General features: G+C 38.0%; 1 protein-coding gene across 1 annotated transcript in view; it reads right to left on the bottom strand.

Annotated features, from left to right (window-relative positions):
* ADGB (androglobin) overlaps nucleotides 1-25,900 on the bottom strand; it is a 157,608-nt gene that overhangs the window by 44,579 nt on the left and 87,129 nt on the right. Inside the window, exons 18-25 of the mRNA XM_055311188.1 lie at nucleotides 25,531-25,672; nucleotides 23,771-23,885; nucleotides 20,271-20,438; nucleotides 15,332-15,467; nucleotides 14,573-14,710; nucleotides 12,782-12,875; nucleotides 1,115-1,249; nucleotides 426-579 (exon numbers count right to left, since the gene is read on the bottom strand). Coding sequence (XP_055167163.1) covers nucleotides 426-579; nucleotides 1,115-1,249; nucleotides 12,782-12,875; nucleotides 14,573-14,710; nucleotides 15,332-15,467; nucleotides 20,271-20,438; nucleotides 23,771-23,885; nucleotides 25,531-25,672 — 1,082 coding nt within the window. The remainder of the gene's footprint in view (nucleotides 1-425; nucleotides 580-1,114; nucleotides 1,250-12,781; nucleotides 12,876-14,572; nucleotides 14,711-15,331; nucleotides 15,468-20,270; nucleotides 20,439-23,770; nucleotides 23,886-25,530; nucleotides 25,673-25,900) is intronic.

Below are 25,900 nucleotides of genomic sequence, written 5' to 3'. Positions count from 1 at the left end.
GCTGGGGCGCGGTGAGTGGTGATGTAATCACAATCTTTTGAAATACTTAGGGATGTAATAAAACCCAGTGGGAAACTGAAACAACCGATCGATTTGGTCAAAGAATAGGACTCACTGAGCCCTTTACCTCCATTTCCGTTTTAAGGGTTTCTATGACTTTCTGATTTTACTAAGAATTTCCAGTGCTTTCTGTCATATTTTCTTTGGAGAAAAGAAAAAAGAGAGCTGAGAGGTGAATATTCTAGCACTCACATTAAGTACCTTGGGCTGTCAAATAAATGGACTTTTGTAGAAAAAGACCAGGACTTTATTCCTCTCATAAGTAGGCTGAAAAGCATGTCTGTTCTATCTTCTCCTGGAGTCTCATAAGGTGCTGGGTTCTCGCTGCCATTCTATCATATGGAAAGAATAAAATTTGCACCTACCTTATTCTTGGTATAATGATAAGGCACCACTTTTTGGAACACTTTTGGCACTTGTTCCATTGTGTCATTATTAACAACGTGAAGCATGCAGACCGGAAGTGTAGTATATACTTTGGGAACCAAAATCATATCTTGAGGAAACAAAAATGTTTCTCTGTAATTACAAAAGCATGAACTTTCTCTTAGCATGAATCAGAAAGTTTGAAATTAGGTTTAATGCAAGAAATAAAAAAGTAAGTTTAAAGTTACAAATAACTACAAGGCATACATATTGGTTTTTTTTAATGATGAATATACTCTTTTGGTTTTTTTTTTGAATATACTCTTTTGCTATGTAAATGTAAAGCCTTTAAGAAATTCCATTTTATAATAATTTGTGACTGTCACCTAATATGATATTGCTTTGAAATTAAATGATTTCTTTCTATACTGATAGCACATCAATGGACTATGTTTATCATACTCATAAAAATTCTAATTAACTTCACATTTTTCATATTTTAGTTAAATAAGCATGGATAAAATTTCTGTAATATCTCATCTCTGCATAGCAGATGGAGAGGAAGTACTAAGTTGTGAAAGCAACCTAGAAGTTCATACTTTCACTGCTACCATAAATAAAACTCTACACATAAACTACTGCATGTCATTTAAAGAAGACATTGTATGCCAATTTATGATAGTCTCACCTGAATACTATAAACCAAGTATTTGGTAGTTGGTCTGCATAAGTCACAGTATAGTCAGCAAAAACAATCTTAGTTTCTTCATCTTGATAGCATGGATAATATTCAATAGACTTGCACTTGCTTTTAAACATTAGTCTAGAAACGTAAAAATAATTGAATTTCCAATGGCAAGGCAACTTTTAAAATAAATTTTATTTACCAAAAAAAAGTAGGCAAAATAACAAAATATTACAGTCTATTGTTGGCTGGATTGAGTCCTTGAGCAAAGGTTGTGGGGTTCATAGGGCATGGCACCCAAGTAGGGGAGCCCATTCCAGGTCAACCATGAAAGATTATCTCAACGTTCTCTAAAGTTCTCTGAAGTTCTTAATCAAATGAGAACTTAATTCATGATCAAGAAAGTAATTTCAATTTATGGGTGGGAAATCATCACCAAAGCTCAGACTCTAAGGGTAGTAGAAAAACAGGAACAGGCAAAGTAGTAATAAAACTGAAGGTCTGTAATTGACATAAGGAATCAATACGAGAATGGAGTTTAAAGTAAGGAATGGATTTGTAAAAACAAAAACGAAAACAAAAAAAAACCCATTTAAACAAACAAAAAACTAAGGCCATAATCAAGGAGAGAATGGATTTCTGGCCCATAAGAGAGTGGTGTGTATAACTGGTAAAAAGAATTATGGGTTGAGGTTTCTCCATGGTTTCCCCCCAGAAAGCTGTGGCATATTTCAGAACATGATTAAAGTGATGTGAGAGATGCTCTAGGTTTGTTCCTTCCAACTGCCAGGAACTGGATCTCACTTCAGTAGCACCAGGAATCTACTGTATAGATCTTTTGTATAATGTCTATAAAATTAGCTGGGATGGAAGCCATAATGAACATAGAAAATGGTTCTGTATTAGAGGTCTAGACAGACCTAAAGGTGTTCTTGCCTTCCAGAAGGTAGATGGCTTGACTGTACAATCAGTGAGACATAAAGCCATGGAGATTCTTATGGGGGACAGGATTCACATGCTTCATTTGATCACTGATCTTTGATTATGAGAGGAAATTGACAGATTCATACTTGGGAGAGTTTTAAGCCCTTTAGCTAAGTTATGAGAATAAAGATTGACCACATATCCTGGTTTGTCTGGGGCAGTCCTGGTTTGCACTCACTCACCTGTCATAATTATTAATAGTGCACCCTCTGTTCCTTTTGTAAAAGTGCCCCAGTTCAAATGATAAATAACCTGATTGTCCTAGTTAGGAACTGTAATATGATGGTCTGTCAAAGCAGAGCACCACTGCCAATCACATGGGGTTGGCCAAATGTGGGTGTTGGCTGAGGCAACATGGCAGCTAAACAGGCTACCTAGGGAATTGACTGTAATGGGACCAGCCACCATTCTAAGATAAGGGAGGGACTTAGAGGCATTCCAGTCATTGTTGCCATCATACATTCTACACTTTTTCATAAGCCTCAAGAAATTTTAATTTTAATTTTAATGTATATAGGGCCATCAAAATCCTGACGTACTATATGAAATACCTTGAATGACCCAGAGAAATATTCCTGACAGACTTGAAAGGTTTTCTTTTAACTTTGTATCATAGTACAGAAAGAAAGTTATTATCAGTAAACTGAGCCTCGTCCAAAGTTCACTTTGGAAAGTTCTGCCCTTTAAGATCTGAGAATGTAAAGCTGGATTCCAGGACCTCAAAGTTCCCCATTAGTAATAATTATAAAGTAATATTTATAATAGTTAATGTTCTATAATGACTTAATCTATAGCTTGTACTAACTACTTTTCTTGAGCTACCTTAATTTATCTTTACAGCCTCATTAAGGAATAGTACTGTGAGGTAGATATTGTTTTCTCTATATAAAAATTATTTCTCTATGTTAAATATTATTAATAAAATATTAAATATTATTAATAAAATTTAATTTTATCTTCCAAGAGGATAAGAGACTTATCCCAGATCACACATCTGATAATTAGTAGATCTGAGGTTAGCATTAGGTCTTACACTGAAAGATGTGCTCTTGACTAAAAAAAGAGGCAGGTAGCAAGACTACACAGCTTTGGATGCCCCTGTTATTTAAATTTAAAGGTAAGCCAGCCTTCTCAGTTCCATCCATCCAATAGATGTGGGTGTAGAACTCAAAATATTGAAAGAGCATGGCCTCTGTAATGGATATTTGCTGATTTTCTAAGAAATACTATTGGCTACGGGGGAAAGAGCATGTGCAGAGGAACAGCAACTTCCTGATGGAATACTGCTGTGTTTCAAATACACCTACACCTTCAAATACACCAACTCCCTGATAGTTCATGTTTTTAGCACTTCATTTACATGAAAATTAGGTATAATCTCTGGCCCAGAGATCTTCCCCACAATGCAAAAGCAAGTTAGAAAAGAAAGGTTGTGCTCTTTGTTTGTCTGTACAACTGGAATCTTAGGCAAAAGAGTAGCCCTTTTAGAAAATAAGTTCTGGAGCAAAAGTTAGTCAAGTTGGATGAAGAGGTAATGGTGGAATCTGTGGGCCAGGACTAGAGTGAGGTGAATGAGACACTTACTCCCAGGGTTAGGTGAGTACTATACAGATTTGGATTTTCTCTGTGTTTAAAATTTTTATATTAGGTTCACAGTGAATTTTTTCATTATATTTAGGCTACTTCATATTTTTATATATTTTCATATATAATATTCTTTTTGTCTCTTGTTTATAAATAGAAATCCAATTGTTATTTTATATTGACCTTGTCTCCAGCAAATTTTCTTAATTATCTAATTAATTCTAATAATTTTTCTGCAGATTTTAAAATATTTTCTACATATATAATCATATTGCTTATAAACAGTGATGGTTTTATTTTTTCCCCTCAAATCCTAATTTTTATTTTGCTTTTTGCTATTGTGTCCTTCTCAGAATTATTCCAGGATTTTTTTTTTATTATTTGCCAACATATAGCATAACACCCAGTGCTCATCCTGCCAAGTGCCCCCCTCAGTGCCCATCACCCAGTCACCCCAACCCTCCACTACCCCTTGTTCGTTTCCCAGAGTTAGGTGTCTCTCATGTTTTGTCACCCTCACTGATATTTTCACTCTTTTTCTCTCCTTTCCCCTTTATTCCCTTTCACTATTTTTTATATTCCCCAAAAGAATGAGACCATATAATGTTTGTCCTTCTCCGATTGTCCTATTTCACTCAGCATAATACCCTGCAGGTCCATCCACATCGAAGCAAATGGTGGGTATTTGTCATTTCAAATGGCTGAGTAATATTCCATTGTATACATAGACCACATCTTTATCCATTCATCTTTTGATGGACACCGAGACTCCTTCCACAGTTTGGCTATTGTGGACATTGCTGCATTGGGGTGCAGGTGTCCCGGTGTTTCACTGCATCTGTATTTTTGGGGTAAATCCCCAGCAGTGAAATTGCTGGGTCGTAGAGCAGATCTATTTTTAACTCTTTGAGGAACCTCCACACAATTTTCCGGAGTGGCTGTACCAGTTCACATTCCCACCAACAGTGCAAGAGGATTCCCCTTTCTCCGCATCCTCTCCAACATTTGTTGTTTCCTGTCTTGTTAATTTCTACCATTCTGACTGGTGTGAGGTGGTATCTCATTGTGGGGTTTTTTTGTTTGTTTGTTTTGTTTTAATTTTTATTTATTTATGATAGTCACACACACACACAGAGAGGCAGAGACATAGGCAGAGGGAGAAGCAGGCTCCATGCACCGAGAGCCCGATGTGGGATTCGATCCCAGGTCTCCAGGATCGCGCCCTGGGCCAAAGGCAGGCGCTAAACCACTGCGCCACCCAGGGATCCCTCATTGTGGTTTTGATTTGTATTTTCTTGATGGCAAGTGATGCGGAGCATTTTCTCATGTGCTTGTTGGCCATGTCTATGTCTTCCTCTGTGAGATTTCTCATGTCTTTTGCCCATTTCATGATTGGGTTGTTTGTTTCTTTGCTGTTGAGTTTAAGAAGTTCTTTATAGATCTTGGAAACTAGCCCTTTATCTAGTTATGTCATTTGCAAATATCTTCTCCCATTCTGTAGGTTGTCTTTTAGTTTTGTTGACTGTATCCTTTGCTGTGCAAAAGCTTCTTACCTTGATGAAATCCCAATATTTAATTTTTGCTTTTGTTTCCCTTGCCTTCATAGATGTATCTTACAAGAAGTTGCTGTGGTCAAGTTCAAAAAGGGTGTTGCCTGTGTTCTCCTCTAGGATTTTGATGGATTCTTGTCTCACATTTAGATCTTTCATCCATTTTGAGTTTATCTTTGTGTATGGTGTAAGACAGTGGTCTAGTTTCATTCTTCTGCACGTGGCTGTCCAATTTTCCCAGCACCATTTATTGAAGAGACTGTCCTTTTTCCAGTGGATAGTCTTTCCTGATTTGTCGAATATTAGTTGACCATAGAGTTGAGGGTCCACTTCTGGATTCTTCATTCTGTTCCATTGATCTATGTGTCTGTTTTTGTGCCAGTACCACACTGTCTTGATGATCACAGCTTTGTAGTACAACCTGAAATCTGGGATTGTGATGCCCCCAGCTCTGGTTTTCTTTTTCAATATTCCCCTGGCTATTCGGGGTCTTTTCTGATTCCACACAAATCTTAAGATGATTTGTTCCAACTCTCTGAAGAAAGTCCATGTTATTTTGATAGGGATTGCATTAAATGTGTATATTTCCCTGGGTAACATTGACATTTTCACAAAATAAATTCTTCCAATCCATGAGCATGGAATATTTTTCCATCTCTTTGTGTCTTCTTCAATTTCTTTCAGAAGTGTTTTGCAGTTTTTAGGGTATAGATCCTTTACCTCTTTGGTTAGGTTTATTCCTAGGTATCTTATGCTTTTGGGTGCAATTGTAAATGGGATTGACTCCTTAACTTCTCTTTCTTCAGTCTCATTGTTAGTGTAGAGAATTGCCACTGATTTCTGGGCATTGACTTTGTATCCTGCCACATTGCCGAATTGCTGTATGAGTTCTAGCAATCTTGGGGTGGAGGCTTTTGGGTTTTCTATGTAGAGTATCATGTCATCGGCGAAGAGGGAGAGTTTGACTTCTTCTTTGCCAATTTGAATGCCTTTAATGTCTTTTTGTTGTCTGATTGCTGAGGCCAGGACTTCAAGTACTATGTTGAATAGCAGTGGTGAGAGTGGACATCCCTGTCTTGTTCCTGATCTTAGGGGAAAGGCTCCCAGTGCTTCCCCATTGAGAATGATATTTGCTGTGGGCTTTTCATAGATGGCTTTTAAGATGTCGAGGAATGTTCCCTCTATCCCTACACTCTGAAGTGTTTTGATCAGGAATGGATGCTGTATTTTGTCAAATGCTTTCTCTGCATCTAATGAGAGGATCATATGGTTCTTGGTTTTTCTCTTGCTGATATGATGAATCACATTGATTGTTTTACGAGTGTTGAACCAGCCTTCTGTCCCGGGGATAAATCCTACTTGGTCATGGTGATTAATTTTCTTAATGTATGTTGGATCCTATTGACTAGTCTCTTGTTGAGAACTTTTGCATCTGTGTTCAACAGGGATATTGGTCTATAATTTTCCTTTTTGGTGGGGTCTTTGGTTTTGGAATTAAGGTGATGCTGGCCTCATAGAACAAGTTTGGAAGTACTCCATCTCTATCTTTCTGAACAGCTTTAATAGAATAGGTATTGTTTCTTCTTTAAACGTTTGATAGAATTCCCTTGGGAAGCCATCTGGCCCCGGACTTTTGTGTCTTGGAGGTTTTTTATGACTGCTTCAATTTCCTCCCTGGTTATCGGCCTGTTCAGGTTTTCTATTTCTTCCTGTTCCAGTTTTGATAGTTTGTGGTTTTCCAGAAATGCGTCCATTTCTTCTAGATTGCCTAATTTATTGGTGTATAGCTGCTCATAGTAAGTTTTTAAAATCGTTTGTATTTCCTTGGCATTGGTGGTGATCTCTCCTTTTTCATTTGTGATTTTAATAATTTGAGTCTTTTCTCTCTTCTTTTTAATAAGGCTGACTAATGGTTTATCTATCTTTTAATTCTTTCAAAGAACCAACTCCTGGTTTTGTTGATCTGTTCCACAGTTCTTCTGGTCTCTATTTCATTGAGTTCTGCTCGAATCTTTATTAACTCTCTTCTGCTGCTGGGTGAAGGTTTTATTTGCTGTCCTTTCCCCAGCTCTTTTAGGGGCAAGGTTAGGTTTTGTATTTGAGTTCTTTCCAGTTTCTTGATGGATGCTTGTATTGTGATGTATTTCCCCATCAGGACTGCTTTTGCTGTATCCCAAGGATTTTGAACAGTTGTATCTTCATTCTTATTAATTTTCATGAATCTTTTTTAATTCTTCCCTAATTTCCTGGTTGACCCTTTTGTCTTTTTTTTTTTTTTTCAATTTATTTGATAGAGAGAGAGAGAGGGGCAGAGACACAGGCAGAGGGAGAAGCAGGCTCCATGCACCGGGAGCCCGACGTGGGATTCGATCCCGGGTCTCCAGGATCGCGCCCTGGGCCAAAGGCAGGCGCCAAACCGCTGCGCCACCCAGGGATCCCGACCCTTTTGTCTTTTAGCAGGATGGTCTTTAAACTCCATGTGTTTGAATTCCTTCCAAATTTCTTCTTGTGATTGAGTTCTAGTTTCAAAGCATTATGGTCTGAAAATATGCAGGGGACAATATCAATCTTTTGGTATATGTTGAAACCTGATTTGTGGCCCAGTATGTGGTCTATTCTGGAGAAAGTTCCATGTGTACTTGAGAAGAATATGTATTCAATTGTGTTTGGATGTAAAGTTCTGTGACTATCTGTGAAATCCATATGGTCCAGTGTATCATTTAAAGCTCTTGTTTCTTTGGAGATGTTGTGCTTAGAAGATCTGCTGATTGTAGATAGCGCTATATTCAAGTCACCAAGTATAAGTGTATTATTATCTAAGTATGTCTTAACTTTGGTTATTAATTGATTGATATACTTGGCAGCTCCCATACTCGGGGCATAAATATTCATGATATTTAGGTCCTCTTGTTGGACAGACCCTTTAAGTATGATATAGTGTCCTTCTTCATCTCATACTACAGTCATTGGGATAAACTTTATCTGATATGAGGATGGCTACCCCTGCTTTCCTTTGAGGACCATTTGAATGGTAAATGGTTCTCCAACCTTTTATTTTCAGGCTGTAGGTATCCTTAGGTCTAAAATGAGTCTCTTGCAGACAGCAAATAGATGGGTCTTGCTTTTTTATCCAGTCTGAAACCCTGCACCTTTTGACGGGATCATTAAGCCCATTCACATTCAGAGTTAATATTGAAAGATATGAATTTAGTGTCATCATAATACCTATTCAGTCCCTGTTTTTGTGGATTGTTTCCTTGGACTTCCTCTTTCTTTTACAGAGTCCCCCTTAATATTTCTTGCAGAGCTGGGTTGGTGGTCACATATTCTTTCAGTTTCTGCCTATCTTGGAAGCTCTTTATCTCTCCTTCTATTCTGAATGAGAGCCTTGCTGGATAAAGTATTCTTGGCTGCAGGTTCTTCTCATTTAGAACCCTGAATATATCCTGCCAGCCCTTTCTGGCCTCCCAGGTCTCTGTGGAGAGGTCTGCTGTTAATCTAATACTTCTCCCCATAAAGGTTAGGGATCTCTTGTCTCTTGCTGCTTTAAGGATTTTCTCTTTATCTTTGGAATTTGCAAGTTTCACTATTAAATGTAGTTATGTTGAATGGTTTTTATTGATTTAGGGAGGATCTCTCTATCTCCTAGATCTGAATGCCTGTTTCCCTCTCCAAGTTAGGGAAGTTCTCAGCTATGACTTGTTCAAATACAGTTTCTAGACCTCTGTCCCTTTCGGCACCCTCTGGAACCCCAATTAAATGTAGAGTTTTTCCTTCTGAGGCTGTCATTTATTTCCCTTAACCTATCCTCATGATCTTTTAATTGTTTTTCTCTTTTTTCCTCAGCTTCCTTCCTTGCCATCAACTTGTCTTCTATGTCACTCACTTGTTCTTCTACCTCATTAACCCTCATCCTTAGAACCTCCAGTTTGGATTGCTTCTCATTTAACTGATTTTTTATTTCAGCCTGATTAGATCTAAATTCTGCAGTTATGAAGTCTCTTGATTCCTTTATGCTTTTTTTCCAGAGCCACCAGTAGCTTTATAATTGTGCTTCTGAATTGGCTTTCTGACTTCGAATTGTAATCCAAATTCTGTAACTCTGTGGGAGAGAGTACTGTTTCTGATCTTTCTTTTGTGGTGAGTTCTTCCTTTTAGTCATTTTGCTCAGTGCAGAGTGGCTAAAAACAGGTTGTACTGGAAAAAGGAAGGAAAAAGGGAAGAAAAAAAAGGGGGGAAGAAACAAAGAACAAGGAAGGGTATCCCCTGATTCTATATACTGTAAGTCCCTAGACTTCCCCTGGAACTTTCCAGCGCTGTTTGGTCAAGATCTTGCTCTTCCCCTGTCCTTCCACCTGGTCTTCTGGAGGAGGGACCTGCTGTGCTGATTCTCAGGTGTGTGAACCTGGGGGAGCCGCCCTGCCCCCTGCCAGGTGCATGGCTCAGTGGGAGCTGTTTATCCTGTGAGGCCCCTGCTCCCTGGCCGCCTCCCTCAGTCCCAGGCACAAGATGTCCCCAGGAGGAACAACAATAGTGGCGGCGGCCAGCTCTCCAGCCCTGGAGTCAGCTCCAGCAGCAACCACCACAGTCTCCAGCTCCGCGGGGCCCTGACGCTCCAGGGAAGGGAGCGCTGCTCTGCACAGCTCGGGGCCGCCCAGGGGCAGGAGCGTCCTTGCTGTCCTGTGCCCTCCTGGCCTCTGCCTGTCCCAGGGGGAGCGCCGGATCCTGGGCTGTGTCCCCCGGTGCGCTGGGCTCCGGGACCTGCGCTGCTGGATCGGCTCCCGGGCTGCAGCCACCTCTGTGGGGAGCCACCTCCGAGCTTCTCCGGCCGGCGGGGCGCGGGCTGCAGCACTTTAGGAAGCTTGGCCACGGGGTGTGGCGGGCTCTCCCCCGGGCGCAGGTGCTCTGTTAGTGTCCCTGGGAGCCTGAGGGCATCCCCGCCCTCCTGGGATCCTGCTCTAACTCCCTGCGAGCACCTTTCCATCCAGGAAGATTGGTGAAGCTCCTGCTTCTCAGGGCCTGGGCTCTCCTGTCCTGGGGGCTCTAGCTGCGTAGCCTTAGCCCGGCTCCTCGCAGGCCCCTCCCCCTTGGAGGTTTTTTTATTTCTTTATTTTTTTCCGTCTTCCTACCTTGATAGAAGCACGAACTCTGGGATCCCTGGGTGGCGCAGCGGTTTTGCGCCTGCCTTTGGCCCAGGGCACGGTCCTGGAGACCCGGGATCGAATCCCATGTCGGGCTCCCGGTGCATGGAGCCTGCTTCTCCCTCTGCCTATGTCTGTGCCTCTCTCTCTGTGTGTGTGACTATCATAAATAAATAAAAATTAAAAAAAAAAAGAAGCACGAACTCTTCTCACTGTAGCATTCTAGCTGCTCTCTCTTTAAATCTCAGGCTGAATTTGGAGGTTTTCAGGATGATTTGAAAGTTATCTAGGCAAGTTGGTGGGGAGAGGTGATTTGGGGACCCTGCTCTTCTCCCATCCTGCCCTGCCTCCTCTTATTCCAGGATTATTGTGAATGGAAGCTGTCATTTCTCATTTGTCTCATTTCTAAACTTAAGAAGAAGCTTTCAAAATTCACCACCAATCATGTTTGTAGTAAGTTTTGAAAATACTGGATACCAAAAACATATTAATGAAAGATTTCTCTAGTCCAAATTTTCTAAAAACAAAAACAAATTAATTTTGAATTTTTGTTAAATTATGTCAAATGCTTTTTTCAGAATCTATCTGGAAGGCCAAATGATTTGTTCCTTTTCCCTGTTAATGTAGTGAATTAAAAGGGCAAATTTTCAAATGCTAAACCACAATTGGGAATGGGAGACCCACTTGATTACAAGGCATTATCTTTTTTATTTAATTCCAAATTTCAGCTGCTAATATTTTATTACATATTTTTGGCATCTATCTAAAAGGTGCTTGGTTTGTGATTTCAAGAAGGTGACTGGTTTTCGATTTCATTTTCTTATTGCCCTTGTTGAATCTTTTAAATCAAGATTATGAATCGATTCTGTTCTCTAAAAGATTTGTGAGATTAATCTTATTTCTTCCTAAATTCACTAACCAGTTTGTGAATATTTTGCTAGAAAGGATACCTTCCCAGTTAGAGTTTCATCTAAATTATTACTTTTACCATTTCTGAAATAATGCTATAACCTTAGAACTTTTTAAAACCTTATACCCAACTTCTACATTATGCCTCATGAATTTACTCCTATGTGTAGCTATTTATTGATTGCCCTTTGAAGATAATATGCATTATTTTTTCTGAGGGCCTAGAAGGTTTTTATTTTGGCCTTTGTTGTTTCAGTAGTTTGATGGCAATGAACCTAGGTGTACTTTTCTTTTTATCTTTTCCTCATGGAGTTTGTATGCAGTCTCCTGAAAACATAAGTTGATGTATTTTACCATTTTTACCAGTTTTGGAAAGTTTTCAGTTATCTTTTTTACAGTCTGAGGGTATAATGATAATATTGGACTTTCTGAGTGTATTCCATACGGTCCTTAGGCTGCTTTCTGATTTCCCACTCATTTTCTCCTATACTTCAGTCTGGATACTTTTCTATTGATCTACCTCCATGTTCACTAATCTCTTCTGTTATGACTTAATCTGCTGTTAAACCCACTATTTAATTTCAGTTGTTAAAATCTTCACTTATGTTAAAATTTCCCTTTGGGAGAAGAAATGTGGGGGAAATATCAGAAAGGGAGACAGAACATAAAGACTTCTAACTCTGGGAAATGAACTAGGGGTGGTGGAGGGGGAGGAGGGCGGGGGGTGGGGGTGAATGGGCACTGAGGGGGACATTTGACGGGATGAGCACTGGGTGTTATTCTGTATATTGGTAAATTGAACACCAATAAAAATTAATTTATTAAAAAAAAAGAAAAATTGAATCCTTAAAAAGTAAATAAATAAAATAAATAAATAAATAAATAAAAATTTCCCTTTGTGTTTTCTTAATCTAAACTTTTGATCTGTTTTCTCCTTATTCTTTATTTTCTTTGGCATTTCCATTAGTTATATTTTGAGATTTTATCTTCCAACTCCAACATCCCCAGAGGGTCTGCATCTTTTACTTATGTGTGTGTATATATACACACATGTAATTTATGATTTATAGCTTCTCTTAGTTTTGTTCAGATTATCCTATCTCTCAGACGTGGTTTGTGGCTACAGGTCAGTTTTGCTAATGCTCAATCTACTTCCAGTTTACCCCTGATTCTAGAGTTACCCTCCAGGGATTCAACTGACAATCATGTTTGCTGGACTCCCCTCCCCTAGCAGGTCCTAAACTCTGACCTTGGTCACCTTAGCACTATAAGACTTCAATGAATTTTGCTCTGCTTCTCAGAGGTTTTTGGCTTAGAATTTTAGTTAAATCAAATTAATAAGTACCATAGAAATGTTTCAGATAAAATATTGTGGGAGTTCAGAAGAAGCAGTGTATTTCTAGCTGCAGTGACTAGGAAAAGTCAGTGAATGTGGTAGCACGTGAAAGGAACTTGAAGGATACCAAGACATTGTAATAAGAAATTTCACTATACTACTTTACCTTAAGAGAGAAATTGCATACTGTTCTATATTCGGTTCCAATATAGCCCAAACTTTTTGAAGAGTATCTGCAACACTGGAATTTTCCTTTGTGTCTGAAAATAATAATTAAAAATAGCAACGTAAAAAACTATAAGATGCCTGAAAGATCATTTTGTTCACAGCCCTCCCCTTGCAGATAAGGAAGCTGAAATTCACAAGGTGATATCCAAAGTCATGGGCTTTGTTCACAGCAAAATCATGTTTAAAATATAAAGCAATTATAAACTTCTGGTAGAGAACTCTGTTCACTAATTTATGCTGTTTCCCTTCATCTTCAGTTTAAAAATCATAAAGTGTTGTTCTAATTGAAGATTCTCATCAAAGAGTTCACAACAGGGGATCTTTAATCACACTAAAAGTTCCTTATGAAAGCTCTTATGCCAGAAAAAAGAATTCATCCAATTTTTCTAAAAACCAATGGCTCAATCCCATAATCCATGTTGGTTTAGGAGTAGATGATTTGGTAAGAAAAATACAAATCCATAGTAAGTGGCTCAAATTTAACATGCCAGAAACTAATTTTTCCCTACTTACTCTATTTCAATTTCTTCATAGTACTTACCAGTATCTGAAATTGATATCTCAAAATATTTACTTGTCTATCATATGCCTAGCATCCTAGAACACAAGATTCATCAAAGCAGAAACTCTGTCAGTTTAACTGACTTCAATAAAGTCAGAATTTAGAACAATGCTGTGCACACAAGTTATTCAATAAATATGCACTGAGTGAAAGAAATGCAAATACTATTAAAAACATTATTAAGTTATTCAAGTTTTTGTTTCTAAAAAAATCATTGTTTAAATATAATTTTTACAGCATATGTGGACAACAAAAAAGTATATTTTAATATATATTCAATTTGATAAATCTATATTTACTTTTTCTAATAGAATAATATCAAAATCAAGCAACAGTAAATTTTTCTATCACACAACTATCCAATGCAGTTTACTTATTTTATATTTGTGTGTCTAGAGTTTTCACTGCTGAGACAAACATTTTGATCATTCTCATTAACTACTTCAAAAAGAGACACTTAACAACAAAATGTTTCTATGCATTCAAAGAATTCTATTGGAAATAAGACTTTCCTTATGAAACAAAAATTGCAGAATGAAAATGATTATAATTTTTGCTTCTGCAGTGTTTAATTTGAAGCTGATAAAAAACAAAAACTTTTTCACAAAAATAGTTTTATATATGAAAATAATTTGAGAAAATACACTCATAATTTGACTTAATAGAATACCTTTCAAATGCATTCTGTGCTTTCTAAATATATGACACATGGACATATGAAAGCTTCTTTCATTCAACTCATTCATTCTTTTACTCATTTCTTCATTTCTTTCTTTGAAAAATGGTCTAGAGATGCAAAAATATCCATGACTTAGCTAAAGCTGACTGCTGTAGCATTCTACTAGACATTGGAGATACATAGAGGAAAACATTGGTTCCCTGTTTTTAAAGACTCGTGATAGATTGGGAAAACATAGCTGATCATTCACTGATTCATTATTTCTTCAGCACAAATTTGTTGTGCGCTTACTCTGTGCCAAGCATTCTGGGAACAGAGAGTGAGTGTGCTGACACTCATTCTGACCTCAAGGAATTTCAATATTTATAGAATTAAAAAGAATTAGCCAAATAATAAAGTAAAATAATTCCAAAACACTTTTCATTAGCACACAAATATTCATCCTTACATACACAAGGTTCATCTTACAAATGATTGAAAAATGATACCTGGTATTCTAGCTCTCATAAGCAATCTGACATAAGTCCCTCTCCACATGGCTTGAATTTTAATTGCAGCTGCTACCTCCTCAGGAAAATATTCTTTATCACTTACTGGTAGACAGTATTTAACGTCCACCCATTCCGCTGGAAAGAAAAAAACAAAGCTTGGAACTGAAAGTTAAGTTAAAGTATTTAATACTTTCCCCAGCTTTCAATGCCTTTAACTTCTTAAGTCCCCTGACATATAAAGTGCCACTATGACAGATTTATCTTTATATTTAATATTGTGCTTTGCAAGTGGTCCTTTTTTGGAATTTAAATATTCTGGAGAAAGGAAACACTACATATTGACACCTGAGTGAGCTACAATTAATTCTTCTGTGAAAGTAGTGAAGGGTTTCCTTCAAAATTGAAAGAAGTTGTTAAAACTGCATGAATAGAGCTTATGGAGAGGAGTAAAGGGGAGTTACATGGATCTGAAGATCTTCCCAGAATTTCTCAAATCATACGTAAGTGTTAGTGACTTTCATAGTCTTTCAGGGCAAAAACAAATAAAACAGGGATATTCCAGGCTTCCCTAGAAATATGCGAACTTGGGGACACCAGGCAGATCCTTGGAGCCTGTAGGCTTTCCAGAGCACAGCTTGAATTCTCCACCTGTTGGTATAGTCCAAGACTACCTACTCCACAAAAACTTTGAGCATGCTTATCTTACATAAGGCTAGAAAGTCCTTGATTGAACAAATATCTAAAATTATTCAGTACCTGAAGAAGCCTCTTCTAAGGAAGAATTGAGTAACTCCAAATCCAAAACCAGAGCACGAAATGCAAATTTAAGGTTGGGAGGAGGTTTTGTTATTTGAACTTTTTTCAATAAGCGCCATAAAGAAATGTGAAAAACCTGAAAAAGATAAAATACATTAGTACATTTTTTTAAACCAAGAAAACAACATTACCTGGCCAGAGAAGCTCTAAAGAACTTTAGATACTCTAAAAATAAAAATACATATTTCTCAGATGCATGATATAACAGAAGACCTCAAAGTCTCACTCACCCAGCAGGAGACCAGAATTATTTCTCACCCTCCTATTTCTAAATTAATAAAAGTTAACCACTACAACAATGTTTATAATATATGCTCAATCAGAATATAACTGGTTGAAGAGATAGAGATGAAAAATATGGCTTTATGCTAACGCAAGTTAAATTCTTTATTTCATTGGTTCTAAAATGCCATCCACCATAAAACACACTATTGTCTCATATGTTACCAAAAAGAAAATACACTATTTAGACTTTTTTTTAACACTTTCTTATTTTCATCTATGAGTATTTACTTCCCACTGAAAAAGCTCTTTGGGGTTTATTTAGGCAGAGCTTTTTCATCATACAACACACTTAAACATACATGAAAAAATAAAATAAGCTACATAAGCTGGTTAAGTATTCTGAAAACATTCATATTCAAACTATTACTCTTGCAAATCACTTTCTGAAAAGACTTAATATCTGTATTTTCCTATATAATTTTGTCTTTTGTGTTGTCAAGCTTTGAAGATGCATCATGGCCTGAAGTGTGCTCATTCATCCCTGGGGTGCTGCTCAAGCCACCACCCCTATTCAGTAGGTGCTGGTGCTGGCTCATTCCTGATCCTACCAAAGAGGACACATGGAAGGTTCTTAGACTAGAACCAGAACACATATTCCTTATTCCAAGTTTTTTCATGGTTTTTATCTTGAAACACTGAGGGATTCCATTTATCCAGTCATACCGCTAAAATAATGACCAAGTCTCAGCACATTGCTGCTATCTTACTCTTAGTTATTTATTTGTCCACAGGGAGTAATGTGCTTGGTGGATGATGTAAGGTGCCAGGGGCATCACTTAAGGTGATTTTTAACCAGCTACTTGCTCTTCTTCTCTGTCCCTGTGCCCTGGCGGGGATAGGGTGGTGTCAGCCCAGTGTAGGGAAAATCCCCATCCTTTCATGTTTGAGAGGCTCTATAATGTCATTTAATTCTCTCCCACAAGGACTAGGCATTTGTCAAACTATATACATATTTCTTTTGAAGCAGTGACAATACAAACCCTATGAACAAGTCCATGTGTGTGCAGAGAATCCTGAAGGCCACCTGGCCAACAATGATTGTAAAGAATCACCAATTAAAAGACACACTCTGACTTCCTTCTGATGTTAAAGTGTGAAAACAAATGTGCATCCTAGAATGGTGAAATCCAGTGCCCTTCAAGGCATATGACCATTGTACTTCCTGCTTAGTGCACATCTTCTGACTATTCCTCACCCCTCCCCATATGTTTAGAGACAGGGACCTAATCTCATAATCTATATTTGTAACTGCCCCATTAGCTAACAATGGTGAGTAAAACTGCAAGCAACCACCTAACCCAAGCTGAGCAAATCATTACTTTGGTTGAATAACTTGAAATCAGGATCAAGAATTTCTAAACTGGCCTCATATGGAAAATTGATATAAGTCAGGAGTCACTTTTTCCACGATATGAACTTAGGAGTCTATAAGGAGAAAAAGAAAATGAAGAAGATAAGTTCTAAGGGCTGTTTATCCCCTCTTTGAAGTTCCTCACTGAGTCATTCCTATCTTTAGGTGTCAAGATTTCCCTATATCCTTACAATAAATTAACGCATCCAGCTCCTTGTTATGACTTTAATCAGTTAGATGTGTTTTCTGTGACATGGTAGTAAAATGTTTCAACATCTAAGATAAAAATAAGAAAAATACATGAATACATTAATTTTCCTACTCTGTGTTACATTTAAGTGCTCAGAGTCCTTGATCATGTTGATGTTACATCACTCTGGGTTACATGTGACTGTTGATGACAGCAGTGAACTCAGACCTGTGAGCAGAAAGGGGCCATTATTCTGACTTCCTGATTAACACACATGCATGCTAGAGAGTGGGTACTAATCCCTGCAACAGATGCATGGATTCACCACATCAGTGGAGATTTTAGGGATCCAGAGGACTAGGCATGCTGGGATATCCTCTCAAATGTAAAGAATAAGACACTGCAACTAAAAAAAGAGACCAATACTTAATAGTCCTCCCTGGAGTTGGTGATAGTATATTCTGCTTTGGGGAATATTATTCTAATGCATTTAGTGAGTGACTTAGAAGGCCATCAGCTTTAAGTGGGATCCAAAGCAAGAGAAAGATCTGTAAGAGATTTGAGCATCCCAGGAAACAAAAAAAGATCACCTGGTCCAATTCTGTTGTAAACATGCTAATGAAAGAGCTCCAAGAAAACACACTAATGTTATTTTCTAGTGAAAGAATCCTTATCTATGGGATATTTATAGTATGCCGCACTGGATCCATCTGGATTTATGACAAATTTGGAATCTATCAATGTATGGGATGTAGCTCTGAAGAAATGTCACATAACTATGTGATATAAAAGTATAGGGCAGCCCAGGTGGCTCAGCGGTTTAGTGCCTGCCTTCAGCTCAGGGCGTGATCCTGGAGACCTGGGATCAAGTCCCACATCAGGCTCCTACATGGAGCCTGCTTCTCCCTCTGCCTGTGTCTCTGCTCTCTTTCTCTGTGTGTCTCTCATGAATAAATAAATAAAATCTTTTTTAAAAAGTATAAAAATACTTAAAAATATAAAAGTATTTCACGGCTAAAATAGCTCCTTTTTATGCAATGCACAAAGGTACCTTACATATTAGATCCGGCCTAGGGACAACAGACTCATGCATAAGTAAACAGGGTGGCAAGGACAGGAATTATGAATGGTTCCAATAGTTTGGGCTCTTTCACCCAGGCTTAGCTGTCAGTAGCAGAAACTTTAATATGATATCATCCTCTGGGGATTCCAGTCAGCCACTTGGTGGCAAGTTTATGTTGGTGGGCTTCTTTCAAGGAGGGGTAGTGATTTGTCCTCACTAGCATTGACACATACCTCAAGTACAAGTTTGCTTTCTCTTTCCTTGATGCCTCTGCCAGCATCATTATCCAAGGGGTTACAGAAAATCTGATTTACAAACATCATATTCAGCCTAACACTCCCTTGGACCGAGGGTCGCATTATACAGAAAAGATTTAACCACTGGAGAATGTCTGGGATTCAATGGTCCTAATATATACCATAGAAACAATTGATAAAGGGGCACCTGGGTGGTTCAGTCAGTTAAGTATTTGCCTTTGGATCATGTCATGATCCCAGGGTCCTAGGACTGAGCCTGCATCAGACTCCCTGCTCAGTGGGGAATCTACTTCTCCCTCTGCCCCTTCCCATGCTTGTGTTTGTCCTCTCTCTCTCTCTCTCTCTCTCAAATAAGTAAATAAAATCTTTTTTAAAAAAGGAGGGGGGGTGGATGCATGGGTAGCTTAGTGGTGAGTGTCTGCCTTCAGTTCAGGGCATGATCCCGCATCCAGGAATCAAGTCCCACATCAGGCTCCCTGCATGGAGCCTGCTTCTCCCTCTGCCTGTGTCTCTGCCTCTCTCTGTGTGTCTTTCATGAATAAATAAATAAAATATTTTTTAAAAACTTAGAAAAATAATTGCTAGAATTCCTGGTAAATTGGAATGGCATATAAAATCCTCATTTAAGAGGCCAACCTGAAGATGACACCTGACAGAACTGATTCAAAAATTGGAAGTAGGATGGATATCTCTCACCATTATTTCCAGTGGTCCATTTGCAATAATCAGTGTTCTCTGTCCCAAAAGGTAGTTCGCTAAATTGGAGGACCTAATTCCTGGAGATGGATGTCAAAGAATGTTTCCATCTGGGAACACAGTATGATTTACAATAAACCTAAGTTATGATATATGCCTGGTTGCTTTGAGCTCCTCATTCTGGTGTACAAATAGGAAAAAAGAAAAAAAACTAATATAATTGGTGTGGGGGGAGAATTTACCCTGATTGTTATGAGGTTACTAGGGTTTCTGCTGCATGATGGGACAGGAAGAATCATGCCTGAATTTGCTGAGACACTTCTTGGTGCTTCAGCAGTGAATGATTAATCACAGCCTAGAAAGAAGTAAGGCAATCAAGGTCTTGTGCTCATCAGGATTGAAGGTTTAGGTCACCCACCAGGCAACAAGAACAGCTGAAGCTTTGGTTGGAAGAAGGGGAAATCTAAAATGGCTGGTAGAGGAGAGAGATGTTGAATACCAGCTATGGCCTGAGGACCAGCTGTAGCAGTGGAGACCAGAGCCTTCTTGTCATATGATGATTTAATTATTTGCTTATTTTTAGAGCTTGTGAACACCACCTTAAGCTATCTAGAGCCCTCACCTTGAAGAATGGATAACAGAGTTCACTTAAGGGAGGCAATCAGATTGGTTGAAGAATAAATCATGGCAGGTATTTCTTGTAGATTACTCATGCTCTAGGTGAGCAGTTCTCAACTGGGAGTGATTTGTGTCTCAGGTAGGGTTGCCAGATAAAATACAAGATACTATAAGGGCAAATACAAATTTCAAAAGCAAGGCTTAGTTCTCTCTATGGAAAATAAAGGAAGAGACACTTTCTCTCCCCTTTTCTTAGATATCACTTTAGAAAACTTGCAATTCAAGTTCTTTCTCCTTCTCTTTGAAGTGTATGTAAGTCTTTTTAATGGCTAAATTTTGGGGATTACCTAATATAAGATATATATTTTTTTCAAACAGAAAGTATCCTTCTAGGAACATCATAACTTGAACATGCTTACCCTGAAGTGCTGTGCAGTTAGTTCTTTATTCTGGAGGGGTATAGGGTAGTGAGCTGTTTGTAAATCCTTCAGAGCCACAGACAGTTTACCCTTATCTCTGAAGTTAACAATCGCATTTCCAACAGCTTTCAAAATTGTTAAAGACTGCTCTGTAAATCGGTAGCTCTCCTGTGAAGACAAAACATAGCAGCCAGATTCACTTTTTTAAAAATTTAAGTGTAATTAAGCTTACAAAAATTTAATTTCTGTTAATATATTAAACTTCTATATAGTTGATTCAATAGTTCTTTATGAAGTGTTTGCTTGATCAAGGCACTTTGCTAGCGGCTGTGATCTCAACAATATAAAACAAGGGATATGATTCCTGCTGCAGTGGAAACACATGGGAAGAACACCTAGTTCACATTGGGAGCCAGGGGAAATTCCTCTACAGTATTAATACCCAGACTTAGTTCTGAAGGGTGTCTAGGAATTAGTTTGACAAAAGTTAGTAGGAGTGGAGAGCTGATAGTGAAGAGTTCAGGGAGACAATGATAAAGATTACAAAGACAAGAAGGTGAACTGGCTCCCTCCTGCTTCTGGGACTGCTATTGACTCCGAGGAAACAATAAAAGCCAAAAAGGAGACAGGGATATCGAAAACAGTATGGAAGTTCCTCAAAAAATATAAAACAGAGCTATCATCTAATCTAGCAATCTTAGTTTTGGGTATATAGCCAAAGGAAATGAAAATAGGACATTAGAGATAGCTGTACCCCCATATTCATTGCAGGATTATACTCATTAGCCAGGACATGGGAACAAACTAAGTATCCACCAGTGGATGAATGGATAAAGAAGTTGTAGTGTGTATGTATGTATGTATGTATGTATATATTGAATATATACATATATATACATAATGTATATATATATATATATACATGCATACATACACACAAAATGGAATATTATTTAACCATGAGAAGAAAGGAAGTCCTACCATTTGTGACAATATAGATGGATGGACTTTTAAGGCATTAAGTAAAATAAACCAGACAGAGAAAAACAAGTATTGCATGGTATCATTTATATGTGGAATATTTAAAAACAAACACATAAACAAACTCAAAAACAAGTAGAATGGTTGTCAGGGACTTAGGAGTGGGAAAAATAAGGAAAGGTTAGAGAAAAGATATACACCTTCAACAATAGGATGAATAAGGTCTGAAGATCTAAATGTAAACCATAGTGACTATAGTTGATAGCACTGTATTGTATAGTTGATGTTTGTTAAGGGAATAGAACTCAAATGTTACCAAAAAAATGCTGTCACCAAGAAAAAAAAAAAAAAGGTTAGTATGTGAGGTGATGGTTATGTTAATTATTAATAACTAGATGGTAGGGATCCTTTTACAATGTTTATGTATATCAAATCACTACAATGTCAATTTATATAACTTACAATTTAATTTGCCTACTTTACCTCAATAAAACTGGTGAAAAAAAGAAATTGGATATCAAATTGCAAATCTGTAGGTCAAAACCAAAAAGAGAGTCATTGGGGGGGGGGGGGGGGCGGGAGGGAGAGAGAGAGAGGGAGAAAAAGAACCCTGAGGAATTTGTAGGTTATTTTGGTTGGTGTGTGGTAGGTAATTAATGGATAGAGGAGGGGCTGCCCAGAGCAGAGGGTACTTTGAGACAGCATTTAAGAGGGTGAAGTTGGAGCAAAACTTTGTAAAACTGTTTTTGCTCCTTTCCTAGGGAGCACCATGGCATCATCATTGCTCCTTGATTCCCTGCAGAAATTTTGAGGAATGGCCCAGCAGCTATGTGTAAATAGTACAGATTCCCTGCTGAGGTGAGCTAATGAAGACAGATGCAACTGACTTGCCCCCTTAATGCATTTACCATTCTATGACCTTCTTCTCAACCTCCCAAAGCCTAGAAAAAGCCTCTCTCAATGGTGTTTCTCTCTGAGGTGAAACCATGACCAGAAAAGTTGTCTGGTCAAGCAGCAACTCTGAAAGTGATCATGTACAGCTCTGAGGAGCTTGAGTCTCTCTGCTCTTGGACTAGTTTATCTCCTCTTGCTTCTTCATTAGGACTGAAGAATAATAGGGTCTGACTTTCAGCCTCAATAATTTTTTTCAAGATTTTATTTATTTATTCTTGAAAGAGAGAGAAAGGCAGAGACATAGGCAGAGTGAAAAGTAGGCTCCCTGCAGGGAGCCCCAGGCAAAACTCAATCCCAAAACCCTGGGATTACGACCTGAGCCAAAGGCAGACTCTCAACCACTGAGTTACCCCTGCACCCCAGCCTCAATCATTTTTACAAGATGGTGGAATTGATAACCCCAGGGAAAGATGAGTTCACAGACCAAAATAAGTAGACACCTATGAAGTCAAGTCACCTAAAGAAAGAAGCAAACTGGATAATCCATACTACCTAAAGAAGAATTTTTTTTTAAAGAAAATGAAGAAAAGATAAAACAAGAATTTAAAATAATGAGGATAAATATAATTAAGGGAATAAGAGACATGTACTTATAAGGTGGGCTTAGTGATTTTCCTTCTATTGAGCAGGAGGGAGAGGACTGGTGAGAAACAGCACAGCAGAGAGGAGGCAGAAATGGGGAATCCTGCACAACCACTGCCTGAAGAGGCAAGAATCCATGACTGAGCATTTCTGGGCCACAGCAACATTAGCATAAGAGAGCTGTTCCTGAGCCATCTTGTTGCTATATTAACCCAGAGATTTACTGACTGGCTAAGAGGATCCTGCCTTATTAATACGAGGCTGTGCTACATGGAGATGGGTTTGGAGGCGGGTGTAAAACTGAACTGTGTAGTGGGAATGCCCCATGCAAATTGGCCTCCAAAAAGGCAGAGGCCCACATATCTAAAGAAGATGTCTTGTGGATGACATCTAAAACCAAGACAGGGCCTCAGGGGAGATGCTGGGACTATTTACCTTGCTTCTTCCTTCAGACCCTGTCAGAACAGAGAAGCAAGAGACACTAAGAAGAGGCCAAGAGAAGAGGAGATGAACAAGAATGACAGAATTTTCCATGGATCCTCTTTCCCTGAATCCCAAACACTCCAAATTCCTTAGGACAAGGAAGGGGTAAAAGGAGCATATGATACCACATTTTAAACTGTAATGAAAAGGACTGTACTGATCCTCTATTCCCAAAGACCAATATGTTAGGAGACTTAACTGAGATTCTAACAGATGTGAAAGGGGATTCCACAGAGCAGAGACAGTTGTTGGAGAAAAACTAAATTTATTTTATTTGTATCCCTGCAGAGTTTAACTTATTTATTGTACATGTCACTTGGGGGAATTTCTTCTAGGATACTTATAGAATTTCTTATAGAAAACTTATTAGTTTTAAAAAGTAAAAACATGGACAAGTTGAATAAAAAACAGGAATATGACTTAGATCACAATCTGAAAATAAAAAAAAATCTTTGAAAATAAGGCACATATAAAAAAATCACAGTTGCTTGCATACTTACTGGCTCAAAGTTGGGTAGTACAACATCTTCATCTCCAATGACAAAAGTCACCATGCTGCAGAGGTGTATGGAATGCCCTATGGGGGAGTATGCGGTGAAAAGCAGCATATGTCTCCTAAAGACAATGGAAAATATATGAGGACCAGTGGGCACCTTTGTTGTAGTCCTTGCCTCTATTAGTTGTTCGGTGACAATTTATGCTCAAATGAAGTCAAAGGTTAGTGAGAGTTGAATTCTTTAACACAGACAGGATAAAGACCTTTGAATTAGCACTCTGAAAGAATCATCAGAGATCATGGAATATTATTGTATTACTTATAAAGGACATAAAATGGTTACACTGAATGACAAACTTACACATGGTGGAGGTATCTTCCCATACACTGCAGTCACATTGCAGGAGACTAAGTCCCGATTTTTCCCTAACAACAATAATTCGTGGCGCTACAGGGCTTTATAGATTTCAGAGTCATTTCATAGTCATTTCTCACAAATGCATAATTTTATGTATGTTGTTTGTCTCTTCTATCAGGTTGTGGTATCATTTAGAGCAGGGACACTCATTTCCCCTCAGTTACATAGCACTTAGCATATGTTCAAAACAAAACATTCATGCTGATAGGTTAGATACTGTGGGGAAACACATAGATAGAAAGATATATATCTTATATATATATATATATATCTTATTTATTAAAATCAAATATATATATATCTTATTTATTAAAATCAAAAAAACTTTTTGATTATGCATATTTTCTTTAAAACGAAAAACATGATCTGCTTAGCCAAGTTAATCTTTTTTTTTTCTTTTATTAGATTTTATTTTTTTTATTTTTTTTTATAAATTAATTTTTATTGGTGTTCAATTTACCAACATACAGAATAACACCAAGTGCTCATCCCGTCAAGTGTCCCCCTCCGTGCCCGTCACCCATTAATCTTAATTAAAAATAAATCTATAGGTAAGATTAAAAACAAACCACAGGTTAAAAAAATAGAAACCAGGGATCCCTGGGTGGCGCAGCGGTTTGGCGCCTGCCTTTGGCCCAGGGCGCAATCCTGGAGACCCGGGATCGAATCCCACGTCGGGCTCCTGGTGCATGGAGCCTGCTTCTCCCTCTGCCTATGTCTCTGCCTCTCTCTCTCTCTCTCTCTCTCTGTGTGTGTGGTGACTATCATAAATAAAAATTAAAAAATTTAAAAAAATAGAAACCATAGGGGAAAAATGCTATGTTTCTCCATTTGTTTTTAAATATCATAGTGCTTGCCAAGGAATATAAGATTTATAAGAAAAAAGATTGTTTAATATATTAATTTTAGGCAATGCTGATTTATTTTATTTTATTTTTTAAAGATTTTATTTATTTATTCATGAAAGACATAGAGAGAGAGGCATGCAGGGAGCCTGACGTGGGACTCAATCCCGGGACTCCAGGATCACGGCCTGGGCGTAAGGCAGGCGCTAAACCACTGAGCCACCCAGGGATTCCCAGCAATGCTGATTTAAACCATATTCTTTCATAAGAAATTATCGAACTTTGACAATTATGAATCTCCCGAAAGAAGATTCACTGAACAGCATTTCTTCAATGTATTTGTTCATAGAATTAATTTTCTGAAGAATCTTAATAACAGATCTGTTTCTTACAAAATCACTTTAGGAGACAATATCTTCAATCCCATATTGCATGTAGTAGCCAATGGTTTACAAGGCTTCAAAAAATTCTTCATATGGGAAAAATAAAGTCACTCCATACCCAACAGGCAGGCGAACCACTGTAGCCTTGGTAGCATATGTATGAATCTTCCTAACAAGTTCCCGTGGTTTCAGAGATTTCCAAGAAACTGATTCAGCTGTAAGCAATCCAGGCTCTATGTGGGGGCTGTCTTTTGTTAAAGCTAGGAAGAGGGAAAAATGTTAAAATTTAACTTTGAAAGTTTAGCTGGACTTCACAACATTTTAGTAATGATAATAATATCAGGAATTAGAGGTTTTATGAAAATATTCGTAAAACCTGGAGAAAATACTCTGGGTAAATAATTAGTGGGAATAATACTGAAGTGAGAGTCAGGTCTTCCTCTCTGTCCTATTTTCCTCCTCAGAATAATCCCTCACATAAAGAAACA

This window comes from Nyctereutes procyonoides, unplaced genomic scaffold, assembly GCF_905146905.1.
Source record: "Nyctereutes procyonoides isolate TBG_1078 unplaced genomic scaffold, NYPRO_anot_genome, whole genome shotgun sequence".
Classification (NCBI taxonomy): domain Eukaryota; kingdom Metazoa; phylum Chordata; class Mammalia; order Carnivora; family Canidae; genus Nyctereutes; species Nyctereutes procyonoides.
Note: the sequence above shows the minus strand (reverse complement) of the source record. Positions and strands in the feature narration are given on the sequence as shown.